This window comes from Phascolarctos cinereus, unplaced genomic scaffold (assembly GCF_003287225.1).
Source record: "Phascolarctos cinereus isolate Bilbo 61053 unplaced genomic scaffold, phaCin_HiC Scaffold_4;HRSCAF=312, whole genome shotgun sequence".
NCBI lineage: Eukaryota > Metazoa > Chordata > Mammalia > Diprotodontia > Phascolarctidae > Phascolarctos > Phascolarctos cinereus.
Window position 1 is genome coordinate 726,274,134 of NW_027555847.1, and position 27,012 is coordinate 726,301,145.

Here is a 27,012-nt window from a genome sequence, read left to right on the forward strand (position 1 = left end):
GATTGGCACCCCTTAGGAACACCTATCTCTGAAGGGCATAACCCAGTACCGCCAAATCCCAAATTGAGGCAGTTCTGAACGGGCCTCCTTGGGGGGCAGTTTTGGACTGAACTCTCATGCAGTGAATGTCAAGCAAGCTTGAGAGAAATTAAACCGTGGACACTCGTACGCTGATTTTGTTTGTCTCTTTCTTAAAACAGAATATATAATTGGTGTTTTGGACTACTGTGGATTTGGCCTGTGATTTGGGGCAGCTTTTCACCTCAACAGCACTGGGACTGGCCACACACAAGATTTCTTTTTCTCCTGAGGTCTCAGCTTTGAAGGGAGGGTGAGTCTTATCCCCCAAATCCCTGCTCCTTGTCTACTGGGCTCCTCATATTAGAGCACAGTCCATTTTTCTCCATGTGGCTCTGGGGGCAGAGATCTAGACGCGTCTCCTGGAAGGAAAGGATATCCAGTATAATTTGGCTATGGGTCAGTCAGAGTAAATAGGCATACGAAAAATTGTATTGCAACCTGCATTGGTTGCCTTTAGAAGGATGTGGAACTAAAAGATAACTCTGAATTTTGACCAGTCTGATTCTAATTCTCAATTGGTTTATCTTTAAAACAAACTAAGCCAAAGAAGCCAACCAGAAAATTAGATCTGTGGGCACTCTGTCCTGTCATTCTATCCATGTCTCTGTGTCTCTGTATGTTTGTATAATGTTTCATGTTTGTGGTGCAAGATTTAAAATGTAGCCAGAAAAACGTCCAAGGCCTGTAAGTACAGAGAACACTGAGAAAGAACTCCCACCTTAGGCTTTGAGTGGGAGATTAAGACCTTTTTGGGGGGTCCCAACACTGGTCTAGTTGGGATACCAGAATAAAGTTAGATACTGAGTAATGGAATCAAAAAGCAGGGAGATTTCCAGAAGTGAGTGGAAGGTGAAATCTTTATTTGTAATTTATGGAAGAAAACAAACATTTCTGTAACATAGTATAATAAAAAAGGATGATTGGGCATGAACTTGCAAATGCATTTTGTACAACTTGCTATTCTGTCTAAATATATAACAAAGTTATCTCACACATTTCTTTTTTTTTTCTTCCCTTCCCCCCCACCCCACAGAGATGGCTACCATTAGACACAAGTATGTATTGTCGACCTGGACTTTTGGTTAAAAAGGCAACAAGCTAGGTGATATGTAATTATATTGTTTATTCCCTTAAGCTAGCAAACATGTACATGTACATGGAGTCAAAGCTTTCATTCTGACTGAGATTAAGCAGGATTAGAAAAGCTTTTATACATTTAGAGTGATCTGACTCATGATGTCTGTGTCACTTAAAAAAGAGATAGATATATATATATATATAGCCTCCACATGTTTTTAACAGAAGTATGGGAAAGGAAGTTTCTTAGCTGAATAGGTTGTAAATACAACAAGACAAGAGAAGTAACAAAGTGTCAATTGAGAGATTATAATCCCAGGATATCTGTGCTTCCTCTGCATGGCATATGCCAAAGGATGCCAAGATGAGAAAAGTCTTACTATTGAAGACAATGTCTAGTCCAGGCATCCTGTCCTTAGTGATCACAAACAGGAGAATGCTCTTGGTCAACCCCATTCAGTCCTGTGGTTGCTGACACAGGAAGGGGCATTCTGGTTTCACTCAGAGAACAAAGGAAGGTATATCTGTTGTGCCGAGCACTGAAAGCATCATGGTGAGTTGAGCTCAGAGTGGGCCAAAATGTCTCTCCTGATTGACCGATGCAGGTTTTAGGCCTTTCTCAGATGTTGGGGTTCAAGATGGTTTGGGGAGGGGCCTACAGTATGTGTGTGTGTGTGTGTGTATGTATGTATGTATATGTACAAAACCATTCATACACACTTCTTTTTATCAGTTCTTTTTCTGAACACAGATAGTGTCTTCCTTTACATGTCCTTTGTTGTTAATTTGGGTATTTATAACAGTCAAAAAACCTTCTTCACCCAAAGTTGTTCTTAAAACAATATTGCTGTTACTCTATACAGTGTTCTCTTGGTTCTGCTCGTTTTGCTCTTTGTTATTTTGTGCACATCTTTTCATGTTCTTCTAAGATGGTTGAGCTCATCCTTTCTGATAGCAAAGTGGTATTCTATCACAATCACATACCACAATTTGTTCAGCCATTCCCCAGTTGGTGTTCATCCCTGCAGTTTCCAGTTCTTTGCCACCACAGAGACAGCTGCTATAAACATTTTTTAGAACACATAGGGTTTTTTCCCCCAATTTTTCCCTAATTGCCTTTGGAAATAAACCTTGTAGTGATATTGCTAAGTGAAAGGGTATAGACAGTTTAGTAACTGTTTGGGAATAGTTCTAGATTGCTCTTCAAAATGGTTGGGTTAGTTCACCAACAGTCAAGAAGTGTCTCAATTTCTCCACATCCCCTCCAACATTTGTTGCTTTCCCCTTCAATCCTTTCAGCTAATTTCATAGGTGTCAAATGGTATCTCAAGATTGTTTTAATTTCCATTTGTCTAACCAATACTGATCTAGAACAATTTTTATACAACTATAAACTGCTTGATTTCTTCACTGGAAAACTACTTGTTTGTATCCTTTGACCAGTTATCAACTGGGGAATGACTCATATCCTTAGAGATTTGACAAACTTCTTTATGTATTTGAAATGTGAGACCTTTATGTGAGAAACTGTCCATGAAACCCCACCTGCTGAATTTTCTGCTTTAATTCAGATCTTGGTTACATTTGTTTGATTTCTACAAAACCTTTTTAATTTAATGTAATTGAAATGATCTATTTCACTCCACACTTGCTCTCCATCTCTTGTTTATTCATAAATTGTTTGCTTATGCATAAGTCTGATAAGCAATATGTTGCATGGTCTTCAAAATTTTCTAATCATATCTCTCTTTTTATGTAGGTCATGTATCAATTTTGACTTTATCTTAGCAAATGGTGTAAGATATTGGTCTGTGTCCAATTTCTGCCAGAGCGCTTTCTGGTTTGTCCAACAATTAAGTCTTCCTCCTTGCCACATGAAAGGTTACTACATTTATTTGGTGCTTTACATTGTATTTCTACTCTATTGATCTATCTTTCTATTTCTTTGCTATACCAGATAGTTTTGATAATTATTCCCTTACAATATAGTTTAACTTCTGGTACTGCTAAACCTCCCTCCTTTACAATTTTTTTCAATTGTTCCTTTAACAATTTTTACTTTCAGTTCTTCCAAATGAATTTTGACATTTTTTCTATTTTCCTAAAATACCTTTTTGGCGATTTAATATGGATGGGCATTGAATATATAAATTAGCTTAGTTAAAACTGTCATTTAAAAAATTATATTGGGGGGCAGCTAGGTGGCACAGTGCAGAGAGCACTGGACCTGAAGTTGGGAGGACCATGTTCAAATCCGGCCTCAGGCACATAGCACTCACTAGCTATGTGACTCTGGGCAAGTCACTTAATCTCAGTTGCCTCACAAAAAAAAAAACCGAAAAAACAAACAAACCATAAATTAGTGTAAGTTCCAAAAAACAGCTTCTCCCTCAGGCCCCTTTCTCCCCTCCTCGCTCCCTGTTATCCTGATTGAGTTTCTACAATACTTTAATTGTTTCTTTCTGGCTGCTTGCAGTATTTTCTCCTTCACCTGGGAGCTCTGGAATTTGGCTACAATTCTTAGGAGTTTTCCTTTGGGGATCTCTTTCAGGAGGTGATCGGTGGATTCTTTCAATTTCTGTTTTGTCCTCTGGTCCTAAAACATCAGGGCAGTTTTCTTTGATGATTTCTTGAAAGATGATGTCTAGGCTCTTTTTTTGATCGTGGCTTTCAGACAGTCCAATACATTTTAAATGATCTCTCCTGGATCTATTTTCCAGGTCAGTTGTTTTTCCAATGAGATATTTCACATTGTTTTCTGTTCTTTTCTTTCTTCTGGTTTTGTTTTACAGTGTCTTAATTTCTCATAAAGTCACTAGCTTCCAAGTGTTTCATTCTAATTTTTAAGGAAGTATTTTCTTTAGTGAGCTGTTGGACTTCTTTTTCCATTTGGCTGTTTAAATTTTGCTTTTCAAGGGATTCTTGTCATTGGCTCTTTGGACCTTTTTTTGCCATTTTAATGAGGCTATTTTTTAAGGGTTTTTTTTCCTTCACTATTGTTTTGGGTCTCCTTTCACAAGCTGTTGACTTGTTTTTCATGATTGTCTTGCATCACTCTCATTTGTCTTCCCAGTTTTTCCTCTGTCTCTCTTCCTTGCTTCTCAAAATACTTTTTGAGCTCTTCCATGGCCTGGGACCAATTCATATTTTTCTTGGTGTCATTGGAAGTAGGAGCTTTGACTTTGTTGTCTTCTTCTGGTTATATGTTTTGATCTTCTTTGTCACCAAAGAAAGATGCTATGGTCTGACTTTTTTGCACTGTTTGCTCATGATCCCAGTCAATTACTTGAGTGTTCAACTCTTTGTCAAGGTAGGGGTGTGCTTCCAGTGTGGAGAATGTACTGTCCCAAGCTTTAGGGGTTTGTGCAGCTGTTTTCAGAGATACATCTAGGGACCTGTAAATTTTCAGCTCTTCCAAGGTGGTATGATCAAAGACGAGGTGTTTCCTGCTCTCCTGGCCTGTGCTCTGGTGTATGAGTGACCACAAGCACGCTTTTCTGCCTTGGAACTGTGAGGAGGATTCTGTCTGTCCTACCACCACAAGCTCTAGCACTCCAGGGCTCTTCCTTTTCCCAGGTCTGCCACCCTGAACTGTGACCCAGATCCAAGCATGGGCAAAGCAAGAGAATCCTGCCTCAGTACCAGCAAAGAGAGTCCTGCCATCCTGCCCTGAGTAGCCACTTGATTCGCCCTCAGTCTGTGGTCCTAGCTCAGGAAGCAGCTGCTGCCCAGGGGGCTGCACTGGGACTGAGGCTGGAACAGAGCTTCTCTCTCACTGTGGTCAGAGACTTTTCCAACTGACCTTCTAAGTTGTCTATGGTGTTTGTGGGTTGAGAAGTCTGGAAACTGCTACAGCTGCCCATGATTCAATCCTCTGAGGGCTTGCCCCAGGTTTGCTGAGGCGTGTTTTTTGCCCCTGCTGAACTACATTCCTCTCCCCACCCAGTGTAATATACCTTTCTGATCCACCATCCAGGTTGTTTTGGGCTGGAAATTTGTTTCCTTCTTTCCTTATGTGAGTTCTGCTCACATAGAATTGGTTGAGAGTAATTTTTTCCCGGTATTTGGAGGGGTTTGGAGGAGCTGTCCAACAAGTCACTGCTTTTTCAGAACTTTTTGTTTTTTGTTCACTTTTTCTGTCTTTTTTGTGACTTGTTTTTGTGTGAGAGTTGGGCTCTAGTCCTGCACCTTTCCAAGCTTTAGTGCTGGGGCTCTGGGTGTTACTGCCAATTTTCACTGGACATCTGGGTTTAGCTGCTTTCTTTTTCAGGAGGGCAGTCTTCCCTTCTGGCTTGTAATTGGGGTGAGGCCCCCCTGTTGACCTCCCCTGTGTACAGGTTTTAGCTGTTGGCCTGTTGGGGGTAGGGGGGGAGGCCCTACCCTGGGTTGCTATGGAAACAGGGCCTCTCTGCTGGTAGACCATAGGTGTGCATCTCTCTGTTGGCCAGCCCCATAGTGGGGTAGGACTCCTGGTCAGTAATGGGGTCAAGGCCTCCCTTGTGGCTTGTGCTGGGAGTGGGGTCACTAGGGGGGGGCCTGCCTAACTCTACACACTGCCTACTTGTGTAAGGGGCTGCTGAGTTGCAGGAGGGCAGGGTCTTCCTGGGAGATTTCCCCAGACTTGGAGCCCTATTGCAGGCCCCCTGCTGTGAGGCTGCTGCTGCTGCTCTTGGACCCTGCTCCCCCTAGCCCAGTGAGTGAGACCTTTCCAGCCAGGCTTGTTGCTTGTTTTCCTAGATCAATTCTAAGGCAGTTTTCTAATGGTTGCAGAGGGCTTCAGAGGGTTCCTTCCTGAGTCTGCCATTTTGACACTTGAACAGGCTTCAAAGCTGGAGAGAGGCCAAGACAGGCTTTCAGGGGGCAGCAGAGCTGAAGGAATGAGAGGAGAGTATGTGGAAGGAGGGAGGGAGCAGATGAACAGCCTGGGGAGAGGGAAGGAGCCATAGAGGGTGAGGGTCAGAGACTAGGCAGGGGCTCCCCAGGCAGAAGAGCAGAGAGGGAGGAAGGGAGGAAGGGGCCTGATGGAGAAGTTGGGGAGGGCACAGTGGGAGCAGAGCCTGGGGGTTTTTGTCTCACTTCCCCATCAGTCTGTGCCACTGTGAATTTCAGCATTATAATCCCACAGCTGACAGTAATAATCAGCCTCATCTTCAGCCTGGAGCCTAGAGATGCTCAGGGTGGCCTTGTTCCCTGACTTGGAGCCAGAGAATCTGTCAGGGATCCCTGAGGGCCTGTTACTATTACTATAAATCACCAGCTTAGGGGCCTGGCCAGGTTTGTGCTGGTACCAGTGTACAGTATACCTACGAATTCCATCCCCAGCACAGGAGATGGAGGCTGTCTCTCCCAGGCTTTTGGACACTGAAGGTGGCTGAGTCAGCACATAGGAGGCCCCAGAACCTACAAGGAGAGGAAAGAACATTGATCAGAGGTGGGGGGCCTCTCTCCCCAAGGGGATGCTGGCCCTCAAGCAGCTTCAGGAAGAGCTCAGGGCAGGCCTGGCCTGAGACATGGTGGGGCCTGAGTCAGAGGGAGGAGTCCTTGGGAAGCCTCACCTGTGTAGGCAGTCAGGAGTGAGAACAGCAGAGTGATCCAGGCCATGGTCAATGTTCCTCCCAGAGCTCAGTGTCCTGAGGCTCCCAGCTGGGGCTGGGCTCCCCCAGGGCATTCTTAAGAGCATCCCAGGCCCTGTAGGGAGGAGGGCCCCACATGCAAATCTGCTCCTGCTCTGGACCCCTGAAGGAGGGGCCTCTTGTGAGGCCTGACTGACTCTATGGGCTCCTAGGGCAGAGGGGGGAAGGTCCTTCTTCTGGTAGGGGAGGGTCATCATGGGCCCTGAGGTCATTTCCTACTGGGAGATTCTGGGATTCTGGGAGTCAGGTTCATTCCTCCCGTAGTCTGTGTCTGATGTTCCAGGACCTTGTCAGCGTCACTGAACTGCTTTCTCCTCCTGGACCTTCCCTGTGCACTGGGGCCTTCTCAGCATGGACCATACCTCCACCATGCTGCCCCCTCCTCCCATTGGTGAGTTCCCCCAGGACCTGCTTGGGGGCAGCCAGGCTTCATTTCCCTCCACCTGTGCTTGAGACTCTGGAGGCTTCAGAAACACCCTGGAATGGTGACTTGTCTCCCCCATCCCCGTGAGCCCCTTTCATGGGGTGTCTTCCTCTCTTAGAATGTAAGCTCCATGGTGGGGCAGCTAGGTGGCACAGTGGATGGAACACTGACCCAAGAGTCAGGAGAACCTGAGTTCAAATCCAGTCTCAGGCGCATAACTGTTACTTGCTGTGTGACTCTGGGCAAGTCACTTAACTCCAATTGCCTCACCACAAAAATAAAAATGTAAGGTCAGTGAGGCCATGGACTGTGCATTTCATTTGCATTGGTACCCCCAGCACAGAGCCTGGTACAGTGAAAGAGATTAAGAAATAGTTGTTGCCTTGCCTCATCCCCCAACCCACAGCTGAGAGTCCCCTCCTCCCCCAGCTCCCTGGCATTTCTCTGTGTTGTCCTTCCCCATTCAGGGGCATCTGGGCTCCTCCAAGAGAAGGGAAGTGCCTTGGGAACAGATACTGCTCCTGCTTGTTATTGTGCCCCCAGCACCTGGCCCAGGGTCAGTGCTGAACACTTGGTTATCCTGTGATCTTTCTGTGCATTTGTAGTACCTCAGGGTTTTGTTCAAACTCCAGGGCCTGAGGGAATTCTGAACTGTCCCATAAAAAGGGAGGGCGTTGGGAGGGGGTTCTCCATCTGCCTCCAGCTCAGTGGGAGGGGCTTCGAAGGCAGCATCAGCTGAGCATCCCCCAGGCCACAGAGCAGGAGACCAGGAGCTCAGGGGCCCAGAGCCCCAGGGGGCATTTCCAGCCAGCTCAGCCCCAAACTTAATCTAATGTCTCCATCTGGTGGCCAAAGAGCCAATGACAGCCCCAGGGAAGGTCAGGAGATCACAGGATAAGGCTTTTCCACCCTTGAGTCATGACTGAATGCCCACCCCCCATCTCTGGCCCAGTTCTCTCATTGGCCCTTTTCTCCCCCCACTTTCTATTGTTTACTCTTCATCCTTCTCTTTCTACCTAACATGGGTTCAATCTCTTCTAGGCACATTCCTTGTCTGAGGCTGAGCCCCTCAGGTCCTCATTATTAGGCTTTCTTCCTCTGTTAAATGTGTCAGTGTCTGTAAGAAGATGAAGGCAACTCTCTGCTTCATTCAGTAGGCATGCTATGGCCCAGGGGTGTAGAAATGACTTTTTTTAGGTGAACCAATGCATCTAAGACTGAGAGAGAATGTTTGGGAGAAAGAGAGAGAAATGGCTTTTGTGGAAGGATTGTTGTGGGCATGGAATGCCATCAGAGAATGTGGAGATGTGAGAGAGGAACTCTCAGAAGTGAAGCCTCCTCAAAAGGTCAATACTTCTTGATTATTACTTTCAAAATCCTCCCCCACTCAGACCCTATTTTTAAGCATGTAACAGAAAAAATAAGCCCTGCCCCCCCCCTGCCCCGCCAAGCTGAGCGGTTTGCCCTTGGCATCCCGGCTCTTTCCTTGTCTTTGAATTTTGAGCTGGGAATGTCAGCCCCACCTCCCAGTTAGAATGTAAGCCCACCCCCACTTAAGAGAAATAAGGGATAGTGGTTGGTGGAGAATTGTTGGCCTGGTCATGGGGATTTGTTTGCCTTAGAGTTGAGAAGGTATCTCCTGTTGCATACTGGCCTCTCTGTCCCTTGTATCAAAGGAACAGACAGCCATCTGGTGAGATTGTGATAAATGTCCCCTTTGCTTTCCACCTTGAGAAGTCTCTGAGTTCAATTTGGGTTAGGGTCACTGTCCCACACAGAGAGGACCATTCAGTTTGGTCCAAGAGGAGAGCACATGGAAGCAGGGGGAGAAGCCCGACTCTGCAGGGTCAGGAGAGCTGGGATCAGGGACAGTGCCAGGCTTAGCTGAGGCTCAGGGCTGACCCCAAGATGTCCAAGACTGAGGGATGTCCAGGTCACACTCATCTCCTCAGACACACCTGAGCTCTGGTCTCCCTTTGTCCCTGTATCAGTAGAGGTGGACACAGACTGGAGCAGGAAATCTCCCTACCTTGGGAGGACGGGAGCCTTTGTGATGCCCCTGATCGTGGACTTGAGAGTTTGCTGCCTGATTAAGTCACTCAGAGAAGAGGATGGGAGCTTCAGAGGGCATTAGGGAGAGGGAGAATCATTATCCCTATCCCACAGCCTCAGGAAGAAGCCTCAGTCCTTGGATGAGGGCTTCCTCTGACCCTCCATACTTCCTCTATGCATGAAGGGCTGTGGGCTGCTCTCTCTCTCCCTCCCTACTTGGAAGAGACCTCTAGCAGGCTTTGTGCCTCTGAGGCCAGAAGGGACTGGCTGAGATTGGTGGGGATGAGTCTTTCACAGACTTAGAGAGCCCAGGGCCAGGGAGGAGCAGGCTAGCTAGAATCTTCACCAGGCATTGCCAGGCTGGCTGTGGACCCCAGAGGTGACTGTGGTTCTCTCATGTGATGGACAAGAGGGCAGCCATAATGAGCCAGCTAAGACTCCCTCGTGGTCTCCTCCAAGCTCCGCAAGGGCTAAGATAAGTCGGCTGGGCACTTCTCAGGGAGCTCACCTGTAATCTGTCTCTGGAGTGCCCTGGTATTGCAGGGAGCCATTGAACATTCACCATGTTGTATGTTCAACACAGTCCCTGCCTGCAATGAGCTCCCTCTCCAGCTTGGCAGACAACAAGTAAACAGCCATGTACCCACAGGAGACCAGCAGGGTACAATGGAGACAATCACAAAGGGAGTCAGGCACCGGCCTGGAGGAGAATGGGGCAGGGTCTTGTTATGCTTCAGCCCAAATTGCTGCCACAGCTCAACCAAGGTGAGAAAGAACAACCCCTCAGCACTGTCCTCAGCCCATAGTGTAACAGCTCTGGAAGGTAACTGCAGGAGAGCCCCCCCCCCACCCCTCACAGTCACAAGGAAAACCCTGCTGTCCCCCATGGGTTATCTCATAAAGGCTTGAGGAGTTGGCTTTATTTGTGGGAGATTCTGCTCCCCAACCTGGCCAAGGTGTTCTGGGGCCTCTGGGCATCCCAGAGGACATGTTTGGGACATCAAATGCATGGGAGCAAGAACAAGGGGATGAGGTGCAGGGGGCTTTGCACCTGGTGAGTGCTTAATACATACTGTATTCCTTCATTCTTTTTTCCATCACTGCTCTATCAGACTGTCCCGAGGTGCCTTCTGATCCTCCCACTCCCAAATTGGAAGTGCTGTGGCCTCATCAAATTCTGTTGTGTTTGTCTGTTTCCTTTGTATGCATTTGCCTCACGTTCAGAGAGGGGCACTTTGTGTCCCCACATAGAATGTAAGCTCCCTGAAGGCAGGACCTGCCTCACCACCTAGAAAAGAGCCTGGACATGGCAGGTGCTAGTAAGTGGTTAATTGAGGGAGCTGCTCAATTAAGGGCAGCTGGGTTATCCTCTCCTTAGGCACCTTGAGGATCACCTCCCTACTGACCATTTTTGTTCTATGGTTTCTAGCCCAGGCACTGTTCTTTTCTTTTGTTTGTTTGTTTGTTTCTTTCTTTCTTTCTTTCTTTTTCTTTCTTTCTTTCTTTCTTTTTCTTTCTTTCTTTCTTTTTCTTTCTCTTTCTTTCTTTCTTTCTTTCTTTCTTTTTTTCTTTCACTTTCTTTCTTTCTTTCTTTCTTTCTTTCTTTCTCTCTTTCTTTGTTTCTTTCACTTTCTTTCTTTCTTTCTGTCTTTCTTCCTTCCTTCCTTTCTCTCTCTCTCTCTCTTTCTTTCTTTCTTTCTCTCTTTCTTTCTCTCTTTCTCTCTCTCTTTCTCTCTCTCTTTCTCTCTCTTTTTCTCTCTCTCTTTCTCTCTCTCTTTCTTTCTTTCTTTCTTATAGTTTTTTCCCAACTGCATGTAAAGATAATCTTCAACATTCATTTTTGTAAGATTTTGAGTTCCAAATTTTCTCCTTCCCTCCCCCTCTCCCCAAGACAGCCAGTGATCTGATATAGGCTATATGTGTACAATCATGTTAAATATATTTCCACATTAGTCATGTCACGAAAGAACAATCAGAACAAAATGGAAGGACACAAGAAAGAAAGAACAGTGTGCTTTGATGTGCATTCAGACTCCATTTTTTTTCTCTGCATGTAGATATCATTTTCCATCATGAGTCATTTGGACTTGTCTTGGATCATTGCATTGCTGAGAAGAGCTAAGTCTCTCAAAGTTGTTCGTCACCGAGTATTGCTGTTACTATGCACAACGTTCTCCCGGATCTGCTCACTTCTCGCTGCATCAATTCAGGTAAGTTTTTCCAGGTTCTTCTGAAATCCTCCTACTCATCATTTCTTATAAAACAATAGTATTCCATTACATTCATATACCACAGCTTATTCAGCCATTCCCCACCAAGATAAGAAAAGTCCCATTATTCACGACAGTGTCTGGTTCAAGACACCTTGTCCTTGGTAGTCACAAACAGAATACCGCTCCTGATCAGCTTCATGTGTCCTTGTAGCTGCTGACACAGGAAGGGGCATTTTGGGTTCACTCAGAGAGCAAAGCAAAGCATGTCTGTTATGCCAGAAGTGACAAAGCATTATGGGAGGTTAAGCTCAGAGTGGGCCAGAATCTCTCTCCTGATTGGGCAACCCAGGTTTTAGGCCTTTCTCAGGTCTTGGGGGTTCGACGTGGTTTGGGGTGGGGTCTACACATAGCTACTAAGTGTCTGAGGCTGGATTTGAATTCAGGTCTTCCAGACTAGAGGCCTAGCACTCTGGATTAGAACAAGTATGCATAGAGGAGATCTGAGGTAGAGGGGAAACAATTGTGCAGTAGCCCCAAAGTAAGCTCAAGGCTAAGGCCAGGACCCTGGAGGCTGAGTGCCAGGGAAAGGCACTGGACACCTGCCTGTGCAGACAGTGAGGAAGGGCAGGATGGGAGGAATCTTGGCCGTGGTGGAGACACTCCCAAGAACTCTGCTTCCTCAGGCCCCACAGCTGGGCCTGGGCAGCCCCAAGTCTGCTTATACCCTCTCTAGGACCAGGGGTGGGACTGTCACAGAAATCACTTCCCCTCCCCTCCCTTCATGTACCAATCCCTTCCTTCTGCCCCTGTTCAGAACTGTCCCCAGGCCTGGGTGGGGTTTCTGGCTGAACAGCCCTTAGTCTGCCCCAGAGAAGGGGCTGGCAAGGAAGCACCTGCCAGTGGGTCACACAGACCAGAGAGCCCTAGGCAGGGTCCTCGGGGCTGAGGGCCCTTTGCCTCATGGCCAGCCAAGCTGAGTCACCATCCTTAGGCCAACAGCTCCCTCTGGTGACTCTGCCCCCTGGTGGCTCCTGGAAGGGACAGGAGACAGGCTGCTCAACCCCCGCACCAGCACAGAGGGCCATCCTCTCACTTCCAGAGACACTAAATCAGGCACTGTTTGCTACCAACTGTAGGTGGTGGTCCACAGTCCGGAAGACATAAATCTGACAGAACAAAGTGCAGGGCCGGAACGTAAAGCAGACACTGGATTTAGGGCCCAACTTTGAGAGGATAAAACATCCTTAGGTCTGTTTGGATTCAGAAAATTCAGTTTTCCAACCATGCAGTATGAAATCCACCTCATAGCCAGACTCAGGAATAGCCAGGTGGGTAACACTCCCTTTCAAAGGAACTTCCCACCAGTATCACGTTCTCTGAATAGCTTGTGGCATTTCTCTCAGATGGAAGCCTATTGATTGTGACTGGATTATAATGATCTATCAGACAACTCAAAAATAAATCTCACCAGCTTTTATCTCAGACAAGAAGTTTCTAATCACAGCTTAGGAAGAACTTTTGTAGGGTTGACCTCTCAAACTTAAATTTGTCCTGGTGTAAAAAGCCAATCATTAGAGACTTCTATACACTTGCAAATTCTCTGCAAGCCATACAGAAGCCAAGCAAAGCTTTTTGGCTACTTTACACATTAAAACAATAACCAACAATAGCTGAATTATTTTAGTGGTAACCAAATTATGAAAAGTGGCTTGACACAACGGATAGAGGAAGTTCACCCGTTTGAAGCTTGAAATAAACCCATTACCAATCAGGTGACTTCAGTTTTGTTAAATGCACTTCCAAATTACTTTACACAGAGGATCAACATCTCATCATTGACAGTTAAAACTACAACTTTAGATGAGTGTGCTTAGCCAAGTTCAGAGGCCAGCTTCTTTACCTTGAGCAGGATGTGCTGAACCTGGGTGATGCTTCCAGGCAAAGGTTGCCCCAGAGCCCAAGGCCAATGACAGGGGGGCCCATGGTGTAGCTGCTGCCCCTCCCCCCTCCTTCCTTTTCCCCAGGTGGGGGAGGGCAATATCAAAAGTGAAGGGTAAAGTGAGAGAGTTTAGTAGGTACCCTCTTGACTGAAGTGAAGGGAGTGGGAGAAAAGAGTGACCAGGATTGTAAGGAAGAGTTCGAAAGTGGAGGTACAGGGGGGTGTGGAGTGGGGCCTTGCAGAGGCTGATTTGCTGAAGGGGCTGCTGACTTGCAGGGGGGCAGGATCTCCCTGGTGGATTGCCCCAGGCTTGGAGCCCTCCTGCAGGCCCCCTGCTGTGGGGCTGGCTGCTGCTGCTGCTCTTGGACCCTGCTCTCCACATAGCCCAGTGAGGCAGACCTTGCCTGTTAGGCTACAAAGTTGGTTCCCAGGTCCTAGGTCAGTTCTGAGGTTGTTTTCTGGTTGTTTGGAGGGGACTTTCGGAGGCATCAGAGGAGTCCTTCCTCAGTCCTCCATCTTAGCATCCGAACAGCCTTCAAAGCTGGAGAGAGGTGCAGCAGAGCTGAAGGAATGAGAGGGGAGCACATGGAGGGAGGGAGGGAGCAAATGACAGCCTGTGGAGGGTGCAGGAGCCTTAGAGGGGGAGGGTCAGAGAGGAGGAAGGGGCCTCCCACAGGGAAGGGTAGAGGGGGGGAGGGGCCTGAGGGAGAAGTTGTCTCTGTCCCTGTCCTCATCAGGCACCTCTGGAGCCCAGAGAGGAGGGCACAGTGGGAGTAGAGCCTGGGGGGTTTTTGTCTCACTTCCCCATCAGTCTGGGTCACTGTGAGCCTTAGCACCATTATCCCACAGTTGACAGTAATAATCAGCTTCATCCTCAGCCTGGAGCCCAGAGATGCTCAGGGTGGCTGTGTTCCATGAGTAAGAGCCAGAGAATCGGGCAGGGATCCCTGAGGGCCTGCTGTTATAACTATAAATCACCTGCTCAGGGGCCTGTCCAGATTGCTTCTGGTACCACTGTGTATAGTAGCTGCTAATTCCATTCCCCAGTACAGGAGATGGAGGCTGTCTCTTCCAGTCTTTTGGACACTGAAGCTGACTGAGTCAGCACATAGGAGGCCCCAGAACCTGCAAGGAGAGGATAGAAGACATTGGTCAAAGGGAGGGGCCTCTCTCCCCAAGGGAATGCTTGCCCCTCAAGCAGCTTCAGGATGAGCTCAAGGCAGGCCTGGCTGAGACAATATGGGACACGAACCACAGGGAGGAGTACCTGGGAAGCCTCACCTGTGTAGACAGTCAGGAGTGAGAACAGCAGAGAGATCCAGGCCATGGTCAAGGTTCCTCCAATAGCTCAGTGTCCAGAGGCTCCCAGCTGGGGCTGGCTCCCCCAGGGCTCTCTTAAGACCAGCCCAGGTCCTGCAGGGAGGAGGGCCCCACATGCAAATCTTCACCTGCTACGGATCCCTGAAGGAGGGGCCTGAGGTTTTGACGGACTGACCCTGTGGGCTGCTGGGGCAGAGGGGGCAGGTCTTTCTTCTGGCAGGGGAGGGTCACCTTGGCCATGAAGTCTTTTCCCAATCTGAGATTCTGCAATTCTGGCAGTCAGGTTCATTCCTCCCTAGGTTCTGTGTGTGATGCTCCAGGACCTTGGCAATGTAACTCAACTGTTTCCTCATCCTGGAACTTCCCTGTGCACTGCAGTTTTCTTGTTGCCATCTAGGGCTGCTAGATACCCTGAGAGGCAATGGTACAGGGTTTGAGTGTGCCTGGAAAGAAGTTGACTTCTCAAGCCTTATTTCAGTTAGAGACACAGGGTTGATTGTGTTGCCAATAGAAGCAGGCAATAGTCCAAGAATCTGCGCATTTGATGAAGATGGGACTGATATTTTTATGTAGAAAAAGACTGTGAATCTCTGGATGGGATGAAGGAGAGGCAAGTAGCCTGGGGTGGGACAGCTACAGACAATGGAAGGAGTGAAGTGTGAAAAGGGCCCCAGTGAAAGGGCTGTTGGAAGGATTATTGGGGGCAGCTAGGTGGCACAGTGGAAAGAGTACTGCCCCTGGAATCAGGAGGACCAGAGTTCAAATCATGCCTCAGACACTTGATACTCACTAACTGTGTAACCCTGGGCAAGTCACTTAACTCCAACTACCTTGCAAAAAAAATGGAAAAAGAAATGGATTATTGCCTGGTAGAATGCCAGGGATGTGGGCAGCTAAAAGGTGTAGAAAAGTTCAATGGCTCCTTTTAGGGCTTCAGATATCATCCCTATACTTCTCACCAAGGAGTATTCCTCCACCCTGCCACACCGTCCTCCCATTGGTGAGATCCCCAGGACCAGTTTGGGGACAGCCAGGCTTCATTCTCCTCCAGCTGTGCCTGTGACTCTGGAGGCTTCAGAGACACCAGGGGATGGTGACTTTTCTCCCCCATCACTGTGAGCTCCTTTGCTGTGTTGTGTTCTCTTCTTAGAATGTCAGCTCCATGAGGGCAGAGACTCTCTTTCTATTGGTTTACATTGGAATCCTCAGCACTTAGGACAAGCCTGGTACACAGGAAGGGATTAATAAATGCTTGTTGCCTCACCCTGCCCCCAATCCAAAAGCTGCCTCCTGACCATCCAAGGGAACAATGATAACAGAAAGTGGGCCTAGCTCCTGCCCCCAAATCCCCAGGCCTCCCCAGAGACTTCAGAGGAAGAAAGCCAGGCCCATCCTCACTGTGGGCCTCACTTCCCCATTGGTGACATGAGGGGGATTGGACCTGGGATCTCTAAGCTCCCTTCCAGCTCTGGCCTTCAATGATCTCACCAAGATCTCAAGATTCTGAGCAGATTCCTCAGAGACTGAGAGCCTTAGGGAGACAAAGGTAGAGCAAGCTTTAAGAAAACGTATTTAGTTTTTAAAATTTAGCTTTATTTTTGTAATATTCAAGAAAATGAGAGATAGGCAGGTGAACGATTTCTCCAGGGATTGAGATGTCTGCTGATGGAGAAGGGATTCCCTAGGGAGGTCATCACAGATCTTGGAAGCAAGTGTGGATTTTGGACAGCTTTGGTCTTTGGCTGAAAAGTAAAAAAGAGAGAAATAAAGTCCCGGCTTTGCCTCCTCTCTGATGTCAGAGCTCTCCTCCCTTCCAGCCTGAGCCCTGATGCTCTCTCTCTGTTTTGTTTTCTGTCTTGTCCCCTTTCCCTTTTCCTTCACTTTTCTCACCAACCTCAGCTCTTTCTGGGGCTCAGACCCCTGACCTTAACCTCACTGTGCTGGATAGCAGTTCTCTACCTATCCTGCAGCCAGGTGGTACAGTGATCAGAGCTTTTGACTTGGAGTCAGGAAGATCTGCTTTCAGTCTTGTCTCCGAGGCTTATGAGCTATGTGACCCTAGTCAAGTCACCTAATTCTCATGTCTGTGAAATGGGAACATAATAGTGCCTACCTCCCAGCGCAGGTAGTGAGGCCTAAATGACCTAAAACGTGGCATTGTGCTACAAACCTTCAAGTTCCAGGTAAATGCTAAATGCTGCTGTCCCTCTGGGCCTGAGCCCACACCCCCCATCAGGCAGATCACAAAGATCTGGGAATGAAGGGAGATGTGGGGAGGTGGGGGGGGAAAGGGGGAGACCCTTTCTAGGGGTCCTTGCTCCAGCCCCCTCTTCTGCCTGAGGCCTTTACTCATCCCCCCAACCCACAGCTGAGAGGCCCCTCCCCCCCAACTCCCTGGCATTTCTCCCTGTTGTACTTCCCCATTCAGGGCCATCTGGGCTCCTGCAATAGAAGGGAAGTGCTCTGAGAACAGAGCCTGCTCCTGTTTGTTGTTGTGCCCCCAGCACCTGGCACAGGGCAAGTGCTGAACACTTGGTTATCCTGTGATTGTTTGTGCATTTATAGTACCTGAGGGGTTGTCTGAACTCTGGGGCCTAAGGGAATTCTGACTGTCCCATAAAAAGGGAGGGTGTTGGGAGGAGGACTCTCCATCTGCCCCCAGCTCAGTGGGAGGGGCTGGGAAGGCAGCATCAGCTGAGCCTCCCCCAGGCCCCAGAGCAGGAGACCAGGAACTCAGGGGCCCAGAGCCCCAGGGGGCATTTCCAGCCCAGCTCAGCCCCAACCTCATTCCAATGTCTCCCTCTGGTGGCTGCAGGGCCAATGGCAGCGGCAGGGAAGGTCCAGAGACATCAGGAAATGAGCTTTTCCACCCTTGAGTCATGATTGAATGCCCATCCCCCATCTCTGGCCCAGTTCTCTCATTGGTCCTTTTCTCTTCATCCCTCTCTTTTTGTCTAAGATGGGACCAGTGTCTTCTAGGCACCTTCCCTGTTTCAGGTTGAGCCCCTCAGGGCCTCATGACTGGCCTTTCTTCCTTTGTTAAATGGGTCAGTGTCTATAGGAAGATGAAGGCATCTCTCTACTTCATTCAGTAGATGTTATATGAATACAGGGCGTGGAAACGACTAATTTTAGGAGAACCAAGGCTGAGAGAGAAAGTTTGGGAGAAAGAGAGAGAAATGGCTTTCTTGAAAGGATTGTTGGGACCCTGGAAGCACCTCAGAGAATTTGGAGAGAATCATTCAGTTTGGTCAGAGAGGAGGGCACATGTTAGCAGGGGGAGAAGCCAGACTCTGCAAGGTCAGTAGAGCTGGGATCAGGGACAGTGCTAGGCATAGCTCAGGCTCAGGGCTGACCGCAAGATGTCCAAGACTGAGGGATCTTCAGGTGACACTCATCTCCTCAGATACAATTAACCTCTGGTCTCCCTTTGTCGTGGAGCAGGGGAGGTGAGCAGAGACTGGAGTGGGACATCTACCTACTATGGGAGGACAAGAGTGTTTGTCATACCCCTGATCGTGGACTTGAGAGTTTGCTGTCTGGTTAAGTCACTCAGAGAAGAGGATGGGAGCTGCAGAGGGCATTAGAGAGAGGGAGAAGCATTATCCGTGTCCCATAGCTCCAGGAAGCAGCCTCAGGCCCTAAGTCAGGGGGCTTCCTCTGACCCTCCACACTTCTTCTATCCATGAAGGCTGTGGGCTGCTCTCTCTCCCTCCCTCCTTGGAAGGCTCCATTTCACTGGACTGGATTATATGCTCCATATGGAGCCTATGGAGAAATTAAATTAGCAAAGGGAAGAAAGTGAAAAATCATCTGCTTCGTTCTGTATTCTCACACCACCCGGCTGGGCGGAGAGCATCTGTAGTGAGGAGTCCTTTGCCGCGGACTTGGCACCGTCGTCTTGCTGAGAAGAGCCCAGCGGCTGACGGGTCTCGGTGGTACGGTATGGCGGCTGCCCGGTGCCGAGTTCCCCCGGTTCTGCTGATCACCGTCCGCAGGAGTCCGTGAAGGTCTTTCCCGGTTGCACGGGAAAGCATGCGGTTCTTCCCTCCATGGAACAGCGTCACGCTCCATTCCCATTCTCGGGCGCTGGGCGTTGAGACATTCCCTCCCTCCCCCTGGCCCACTTGCTGGGCAGGTCCTTCATTTCCCCTGCCGATCCAGCAGAGGAAGAGCTGCTGTGAGCAGTGCTGGGCCCTTTGCCTTTTCTGGGCTCTCTTTGGTATGGGGAGCGAGTGGGGGTGTGTCCCGATGGCGGGGTCTGCAGATTTCGATGGTCGGAGTTCCATAAGGCTCTGCCGAGTGTTTGGAGCAGGTCAGGAGCGCAGCAAGAGCGTGCAGGGTCTTCTTGGTGGTGGGGAGGAGTGGGGCGTCCAGATGAATTTCTCTCTAGTTGTTCAGAAGTCGTTGGGCCATGGAGCCCGCACCAGTTCTGGAAGACATGCCTTGCGTCAGGGCATGCAGCGTCTGTGGTCGGCTCCGTGCTCTGCATCCAGCAAGTGAGCAAACCACTTGCATTTCTTCCTCTTGTCTGGGAACCAGTTTCCCGCCTGGATAGCGGAGAGGCCCAGCTGAGCCACAGGCCTTTTTCTCCATCTTTCTATGCCAGGCCTGGACAGAAATCTGGGCAACAAGTTTTAGAGCCAGTATTTCCAATAAAGGCCTCATTTCTAAAATATATGGAGAACTGATTCAAATTCATGACAATGCAAGGTGTTTCCCAATTGATAAATACTCAAAGGATGTGAACAGGCAGTTTTCAGATGTAGAAATTACAGCACTTCATAGTTATATGAAAAAGTGCTCTAAATCACTGTTGATTAGACAAATGCAAATCGAAATGACTCTGAGGTATCACATCACATCTATCAGATTGGTAATACGACAGAAAAGAAAAGCGATAAATGTTGGGGAAGATGTGGTAAATTTGGGACACTAATGTGTTGCTGGAGGAGTGGGAACTGATTCAACCATTGTGGAGAGCAATTTGGAAATATGTCCAAAGGGCTGTCAAACTGTGCATACCCTTTGATTCAGCAATACCCCTACCAGGTCTATATCCTAAAGAGAACATAAAAGAGGGAAAAATAAAAAAAGACATTAAACAACACAAAAATATTTATAGCAGTTCTTTTTGTGGTGGCAAAGAATTGAAAATCATGGGGAAGCCCATCACCTGGGGAATGGCTGTACAAGCTGTGATATACGAATATAATGGAATGTTCTACAAGAAATGATAAGCAGACAGAATTCAGAAAAACCTGGAAGGATTTACGTGAACTGATGCTGAGTGAAGTGAACAGAACTAGGAAAATACTCCCCACAGGAGCAGCAGCATTGTGCCATGATTAACTGTGATAGACTTAGCTCTTCTCAACAATGCAATGATCCAAGACAATTCCAAAAGACTCACAGTGGAAACTGCCAGCTACATCCAGGAAAAGAACTATGACATCTTAATGCAGATTGAAGGCTATTATTTTCACTTTTCTTTCTTGTGTTTTCCCCTGTTATTCTGATTCTTCTTTCACAGCATGACTAATGTGGAAATATGTTTAATATGATTGCACATGTATGGCCTATATCAGATTGCATGCTATCTTGGAATGGGGGGAAAATTTAGGACTCAAAATGTTACAAAAGTCAACAGTGTAAACTAAAATAAACATTTTTTTTAAAAAAAAGAAACAAAAAAGTAAAAAAAACCAAAAAAATCTTTTAAAATTTATTCTTAGTTTCAACATTCACTTCCACAAGATTTTGAGTTCCAAATTTTCTCCCCATCTCATCCCTCCCCCCTCCCTGAGATGGCATGCATTCTGAATACCCCTATTCTCCCCTCTCTTCTATCGCTCCCCACCTTCTCCTATCCCCTTCCCTTTCTATTTTACTGTAGGGCAGGATAGGCTTGTATACCCCATTTCCTATATTTCTTAATCCCCAGTTGCATATGAAAACAATTTTTCTAATATGTGTTTTTAAAACTTTGGGTTTCAAATTTTCTCCCTTCTTCCCTCTTCACCCACTCTCATTGAAAAGGCAAGCAACCCCATACAGGTTATACATGTGTAGTCATGCAAAACGCTTCCATGGTAGTCATATTATGACAAACTAAGTGTTTCCCTTAATCCTATTCCACTGCCCCCCATTTATTTTTTTCTTTCTTTTGACCCTCTCTCTCCTCAGAAGGGTTTGCTTCTGATTACCCTCTCCCTCAATCTGCCCTCCCCTCTATCATCTCCCAGCTCTCTTGTCCCCTTCCCCTCCCTATTTTCTCAGAGGGTAAGATAGATTTTCCTATCCAATTCAGTGTGTATGTTATTCCCTCCTTAAGCCAAATCCTATGAGAATGAGATTCACTCATTTCCTCTCACCTTCCCCCACTTCCCTTGCACTGTGAAAGCCTTTTTTTGCCTGTTTTATGTGAGATAATTTACCCCATTCTACCTCTCCCTTTCTCTTTCTCCCAGTATTATCCTCTCTCAACCTTTAAGTTTATTCTCTAGATATCACCCCTTCATCTTCAACTCACCCTGTGCCATCTACCTATCCATCTATGCATTAAAAAAAAAATATTGAAAGATGTTGTCCAGGCCTTTTTTTTTTTAAATTTAATCATGGCTTTCAGGAAGTCCAATAATTCTTATGTTATCTCTCCTGGATCTATGTTCTAGGTTAATCATTTTTCCAGTGAGAAATCTCACATTTTTTTCTTTTTTTACTTCTTTTTTTTGTTTTTTTCATTGTATGTTAAGGTCTCACAGAGTTATTCATTTCTGCTTGTTCAATTCAAATTTTTGAGGAATTCTTTTCCTCTGTGAGCGTTTGTACTTCCTTTCCCATTTGGTCAATTCTCTTTCGTAGGGAGTTATTTTCCTTGGTAAATTTTGATATTTCTTTCCCCAAGCAATTGATTTTTTTTCATGATTCTCTTGCAGTATTCCTATTCCTTGGCCCATTTTTTAATTTATTTCTCTAATTAGTATTTAAAAATCCTTTCAAGCTCTTCCAGGAATTCTTTTTGGGTCTGAGACCAAATTCCATTTATCTTTGAGGTTTCACATGTAGCCATTTTGACCTTATTGTCCTCTTCCAAGTTTGTGCTTTGCTTCTCCCTATCATCATAGGAACTTTCCATAGTCAACTTGCTTTTTTGTTTTTTGCTCATTTTTTCCTACCTTTTTCTTGTGTCTCGTTGTTTTTAAGTGAGAGTTGGTCTCTGGTCCTGCACTATCCCCAAGGCTTTAGTGCTGGGGCTCTCAGTCTTTTTTTTTTTTAATTGTATTAATTTATTTTGATTTATCAACAATCACTTCCATATGCTTTAAATTAAAAAAAAAGTTTAAAGTTTTTCTCCACCTTCCTCCCCACCGCCCTCCCTAAGATGGTACCCAGTCTCATATAGGCTATACATTTACAGTCCTATTAAACATATTGTCACATTAGTGAAGTTGTAAGTAAAAATTAATAGCAATAAGAGGAACCATAAGAAAGAGGAAACAAAACTGAACAGAACAGAAAAAAAAAGGATAGAGATTCAACCTCCATAGTTATTTCTATGGATGTGGATAGCATTTTCCTTCACTAGGCCTCTGAAGATGTCTTTGATCCTTGCATTGCTGAGAAGGGTTAAGTCTATCAATATTAGCCATCGCACAACGTGACTGTTACTGTGTACAGCGTGTGCTCTCAGTCTTACTACTATCCTTCACTGGGCATGTGGCTTTAGCTGGGTGAGTCCTCTGGGGGATAGGCTTCCCTTCTGCCTTAGGAGCAAGGTCTCTCTGTTGGCCAGCCCCAGGGTGGGGCATGGCTACTCTGATTAGATCCATGGGGTGGGGCCTTGCAGAGCTGCACAGACTGCTCACTGGCCCAGGGGGCTCCTGGCTTGCAGGAGTGTGGGGTCTCCCTGGTGGATTGTCCCAGACTTGGAGCCCTGCTGCAGGCCTCCTGCTGTGAGGCTGGCTGCTGCTGCTGCCCTTGGACCTCACTGTCCTTCCAGTCCAGTGAGGCAGATCTTTCCTGGGGGCCTACTAAGCTGCTTCCCTGCTCCCAGATCAGGATTTGAGAAAGTTTTCCAGTTGTTTGGAGGGGCATTTGGGAGGCATTCAGAGGGTTCCTTCCTCAGTGTGCCATCTTGGCACCTGAACAGCCTTCCAAGCTGGGGAGAAGCCAAAATAGGCTTTGAGGGACACAACAGAATGGAGGCAATGAGAGGGGAGCGTGTCGAGGGAGGGAGGGATAAGATGAGGGCCTGGGGAGGAGGAAGGACCCTTAAAGGGGGAGGGTCAGAGAGGGGGAAGGGACTGCCCAGGCAGAAGAGCAGGGAGGGGGTAGGGGAGGAAGAAGCCTGAGGGAGAAGCTGTCTCTGTCCTGTCCTCACCAGGCACCTCTGGAGCCCAGAGGGGAGGGCACAGTGGGAGCAGAACCTGGGGGGTTTTTGTCTCACTTCCCCATCAGTCTGTGTCACTGTGAGCTTTAGCATTACCATGCCACACCTGACAGTAATAATCAGCCTCATCCTCAGCCTGGAGCCCAGAGATGCTCAGGGTGGCCGTGTTCTCTGAGCTGGAGCCAGAGAATCTGTCAGGGATCCCCGAGGGCCTGCTGCTAGTGTAATATATCACCTCTACAGGGGCCTGGCCAGGTTTCTGCTGGAACCACTGTACATAGTAGCTGCTAATTCCATCCCCAGTACAGGAGATGGAGGCTGTCTCTCCCAGGCTTTTGGACACTGAAGGTGGCTGAGTCAGCACATAGGAGGCCCCAGAACCTGGAAGGAGAAGAAAGAACATTGGTCAGAGGCAGGGCCCTCTCTCCCCAAGGGGAGGCTGGGTCCTCAAGCAGCTTCAGGAAGAGCTCAGGGCAGGCCTGGTCTGTGACAATGTGGGGCATGAACCACAGGGAGGAGTACCTGTGAAGCCTCACCTGTGTAGACAGTCAGGAGTGAGAACAGGAGAGAGATGCAGGCCATGGTCGAGGTTCCTCCAATAGCTCAGTGTCCTGAGGCTCCCCAGCAGGGGCTGGGCTCCCCCAGGGCTCTCTTAAGACCAGCTCAGGCCCTGCAGGGAGGAGGGCCCCACATGCAAATCTGCTCCTTCTCTGGATCCCTGAAAGAGGAGCCTCCGGTGAGGACTGACTGAGCCTGTGGACTCCTGGGGTAGACGGGCAGTTCCTTCTTCTGGCAGGGGAGGGTCATCATGGCCCTGAGGTCATTTCCTACTCTAAGATTCTGGGATTCTGGGAGTCAGGTTCATTCCTCCCCAGGTCTGTGTCTGATGCTCCAGGAACTTGTCAGAGTAACTGAACTGCTTTCTTCTCTTGGACCTTCCCTGTGCACTGGGGCCTTCCCACCATGGACCATCCTTCCCCCATGCTGCCCCTCCTCCCGTTGGAGGGGTCCCCCAGGACCTGCTTGGGGACAGCCAGGTTTCCTTCCCCTCCAGCTGTGCCTGTGACTCTGGAGGCTTGAGAAACACCCTGGGATGGTGACTTCTCTCCCCCATCAATGAGAGCCCCTTTCATTGGTTTTCTTCCATTATTAGAATGAAAGCTCCATGGGAGGGGCAGCTAGATGCCTCTGTGGATAGAGTACTTGCCCTGGAGTCATGAGGACCTGAGTTCAGATGTGGCCTCAGACACATAACAGTTACTAGCTGTGTGACTCTGGGCATGTCACTTAACCCCAGTTGCCTAACCAACAACAACAAAAAATGTAAGCTCCGCAAGGGCAGGGACTCTCCATTTATTTGCATTGGCATCCCCTGCACATGGCCCAGGGCCTTGTACACAGCAAGGGATTAATAAATGCTGGTTGGTTGCCTTGCCCTGCCCCCAATCCCGAGCTGCCTCATGACCATCCAAGGGAACAGTAATGAGAGAAAGTGGGCCCAGCTCCTGCCCCCAATCCCCCAGGGCTCCTGCTGCTCAGGTCTCCCCAGAAGCTGCAGAGGGAGAGAGCCAGGCACAGCCTCCCTGTGGGCCTCACTTCCCCACTGGTGACATGAGGGGGATTGGACCAGGGATCTCTAGGCTCCTCCAGCTCTGGCCTTCAATGATGAAGCCCAAAGGGCCTGTTTTCATCTGGGATTCTCAGCAGATTCTCCAAACATTGAGGCCCTTAGGGAGCCAAAGGTAGCAATAAAGTTCAAGAAAGATAAATTTTTTATTCATTTTTTTAATGTTTATTCAATATGAAATAAAACAAGAGGTTGGCAGGTGAATACTTTGTCAGTATTCAGGGTTTCCTCTTAGACCATCTTATTCTTGTCTTTCTGGGAATGATGCTTCAGGCCAGATGAGGAATGGGCATTCTCTATGGGCCCCCAGCAGGCTACCATCAGAAATGGGGAGACCACCCAGACCCCAGCCCTCTGACACATGCTGAATCTCACAGGGCCTGGGGAAGTCCTCCACAGCCTCAGCCCCCCTGTCATTATCCCCACTGGCTGAGGCCTCACTTCCGTATCTATCTCATGGCTGAGTGGTGCAGTGGTTAGAGCTCAGCACTTGGAGCTAGGAAGACCTGCTTTCAGTTCTTGTCTTTGAGGCTTATGAGCTGTGTGAACCTGGGCAAGTCACCTACTGGTCTGGGCCTGTGTTCCCTTCTGTGTAAAATGGGAACATAATAGCACCTACCTCCCTGGGCAGGTAGGGAGGCCCGAATGACCTAACCCATGGCATTGCCTTACAAACCTTAAAGTTCCCAGTAAATGTTAATGCTGGCTATCCCTCTGGGCCTGAGCCCACACCAACCATCAGGCAGATCACAAAGATCTGGGCATAGAGGGAGACGTGTGGAAGGGAGGGTTGGGAGGCCCTTTCTAAGGGTTCTTGCTGCAGCCCCCTCTTCTGCCTGAGGCCTTTCCTCATCCCTCAGTCCACAGCTGAGAGGCACGCCCTCCCCCAGTTCCCTGGCATTTCTCTGTGTTGTCCTTCCCCATTGAGGGGCTCCTCCAATAGAAGGGAATCGCCCTGAGAACAGAGCCTGCTCCTGTTTGGTATTGTGCCCCCAGCCCCTGGCCCAGGGTCTGGCACAGGGTAAGTGCTGAACACTTGGTTATCCTGTGCTTGTTCTGTGCATTTTTAGTACCTGAGGATGTTCTGGGGCCTAAGGAAATTCTGAGCTGTCCCATAAAAAGGGAGGGTGTTGGGAGGGGTGCTCTCCATCTGCCCCCCAGCTCAGTGGGAGGGGCTAGGAAGGCAGCATCAGCTGAGCCTCCCCCAGGCCTCAGAGCTGCTGACTAGGAGCTCAGGGCCAAGAGCCCCAGGGAGCATTTCCAGCCCAGCTCAGTCCCCTCATTCCAATGTCTCCCTCTGGTGGCCGCAGAGCCAATGACAGCCCCAGGAAAAGTCAGGAGGAAAGTCCCCTCTTTTAATTCCCCTTTGGGAATGGGAGCTCCTTGAAACCAGGGACCATCTTTCTTTTTGCTTAAATGTATATTCCCAGCTGTTAGCAGTGCCTGGGACAGAGTACACACCTCATGAATGGTTGATGCCTTGCCATTTTAAAGGAGTTGTGCCTCCTGGGGTCTGAGTCCACCAGTCCATGTAGGGAGACGCCCACTGCACTGGGCAGCCATGGATTCCAGTGTGGTGGCCCTGTTGGGGACTTACAGTAGCTCCCTGGCGTAACCAGGGAGCAAATCCACAGAAGAGGGAGGAAAGTCATGGAGGAGGAAACATCCTTGGGAAGCCAACTACATTAGCTGCCCAGCTGGAGCCCAGGAGAATGGAAGGGGCAGAGGACAATCACAGGGGCGAGTCACAGTAAAAGGAAGTATAACTCAGAGACCAAAGAGAGAAGAAAATGGCCCATATAAACAAAAATGTTTGCAGCAGCTTTCTTTTGTAGTGGCAAAACACCCCCCCCCCCAACCTCTTAGAGAGTAAAAGAGTGCCTATGAATTCAGGAATGGCTGAAGAAATTATCATATAAGAATGCAGTGGAATACTATAATTCTAGAAAAAATGATGAAAGAAACAGAGTTGAAGAAATATGAGAACATGTATAAGAAATAATGTAAAGGGAAGTGAACTGAATGAAGACTTGAATTTCTCCCATGACAACAACATTAGAACGAAAAACCCCGTAAAAAGATTTCAGAATTCAGATCAATGCAGTGAATAGCTATGATTCCAGACAATTAATGATGAACAATGCTACCAAGCTCCTCATAGAGAGGTGATGGACTCAAGTTGCAGAGAGAGACATATATTTTTGAGGCTAGAACAATGTAGGAATAAAGTTTGTGTTTCATTTATGCTCCCTTA

At 48.0% G+C, this 27,012-nt stretch overlaps 1 long non-coding RNA gene, 2 pseudogenes and 2 gene segments (V, D, J or C); 1 reads left to right on the top strand and 4 right to left on the bottom strand.

Annotated features, from left to right (window-relative positions):
• LOC110202566 (immunoglobulin lambda-1 light chain-like) overlaps positions 1 to 27,012 on the bottom strand; it is a 157,132-nt pseudogene that overhangs the window by 122,478 nt on the left and 7,642 nt on the right. The window lies entirely within an intron of this gene.
• Positions 6,227 to 6,823, bottom strand: LOC144457158 (immunoglobulin lambda variable 3-9-like). The segment is given in 2 exon segments: positions 6,227 to 6,558; positions 6,714 to 6,823. Coding segments are annotated over 2 exon segments (363 nt in total).
• Positions 6,941 to 18,836, top strand: LOC144457163 (uncharacterized). The gene is made up of 3 exons (XR_013486523.1): positions 6,941 to 7,182; positions 11,325 to 11,477; positions 18,184 to 18,836. It is a non-coding gene; the product is annotated as an uncharacterized LOC144457163 (long non-coding RNA).
• LOC144457161 (immunoglobulin lambda variable 3-25-like) lies at positions 12,939 to 14,807 on the bottom strand (annotated as a pseudogene). The gene is made up of 2 exons (XR_013486520.1): positions 14,701 to 14,807; positions 12,939 to 14,544 (listed from the first exon to the last, which is right to left on the bottom strand). The product of XR_013486520.1 is annotated as an immunoglobulin lambda variable 3-25-like (transcript).
• LOC144457160 (immunoglobulin lambda variable 3-25-like) lies at positions 23,181 to 23,781 on the bottom strand. The segment is given in 2 exon segments: positions 23,181 to 23,512; positions 23,668 to 23,781. Coding segments are annotated over 2 exon segments (363 nt in total).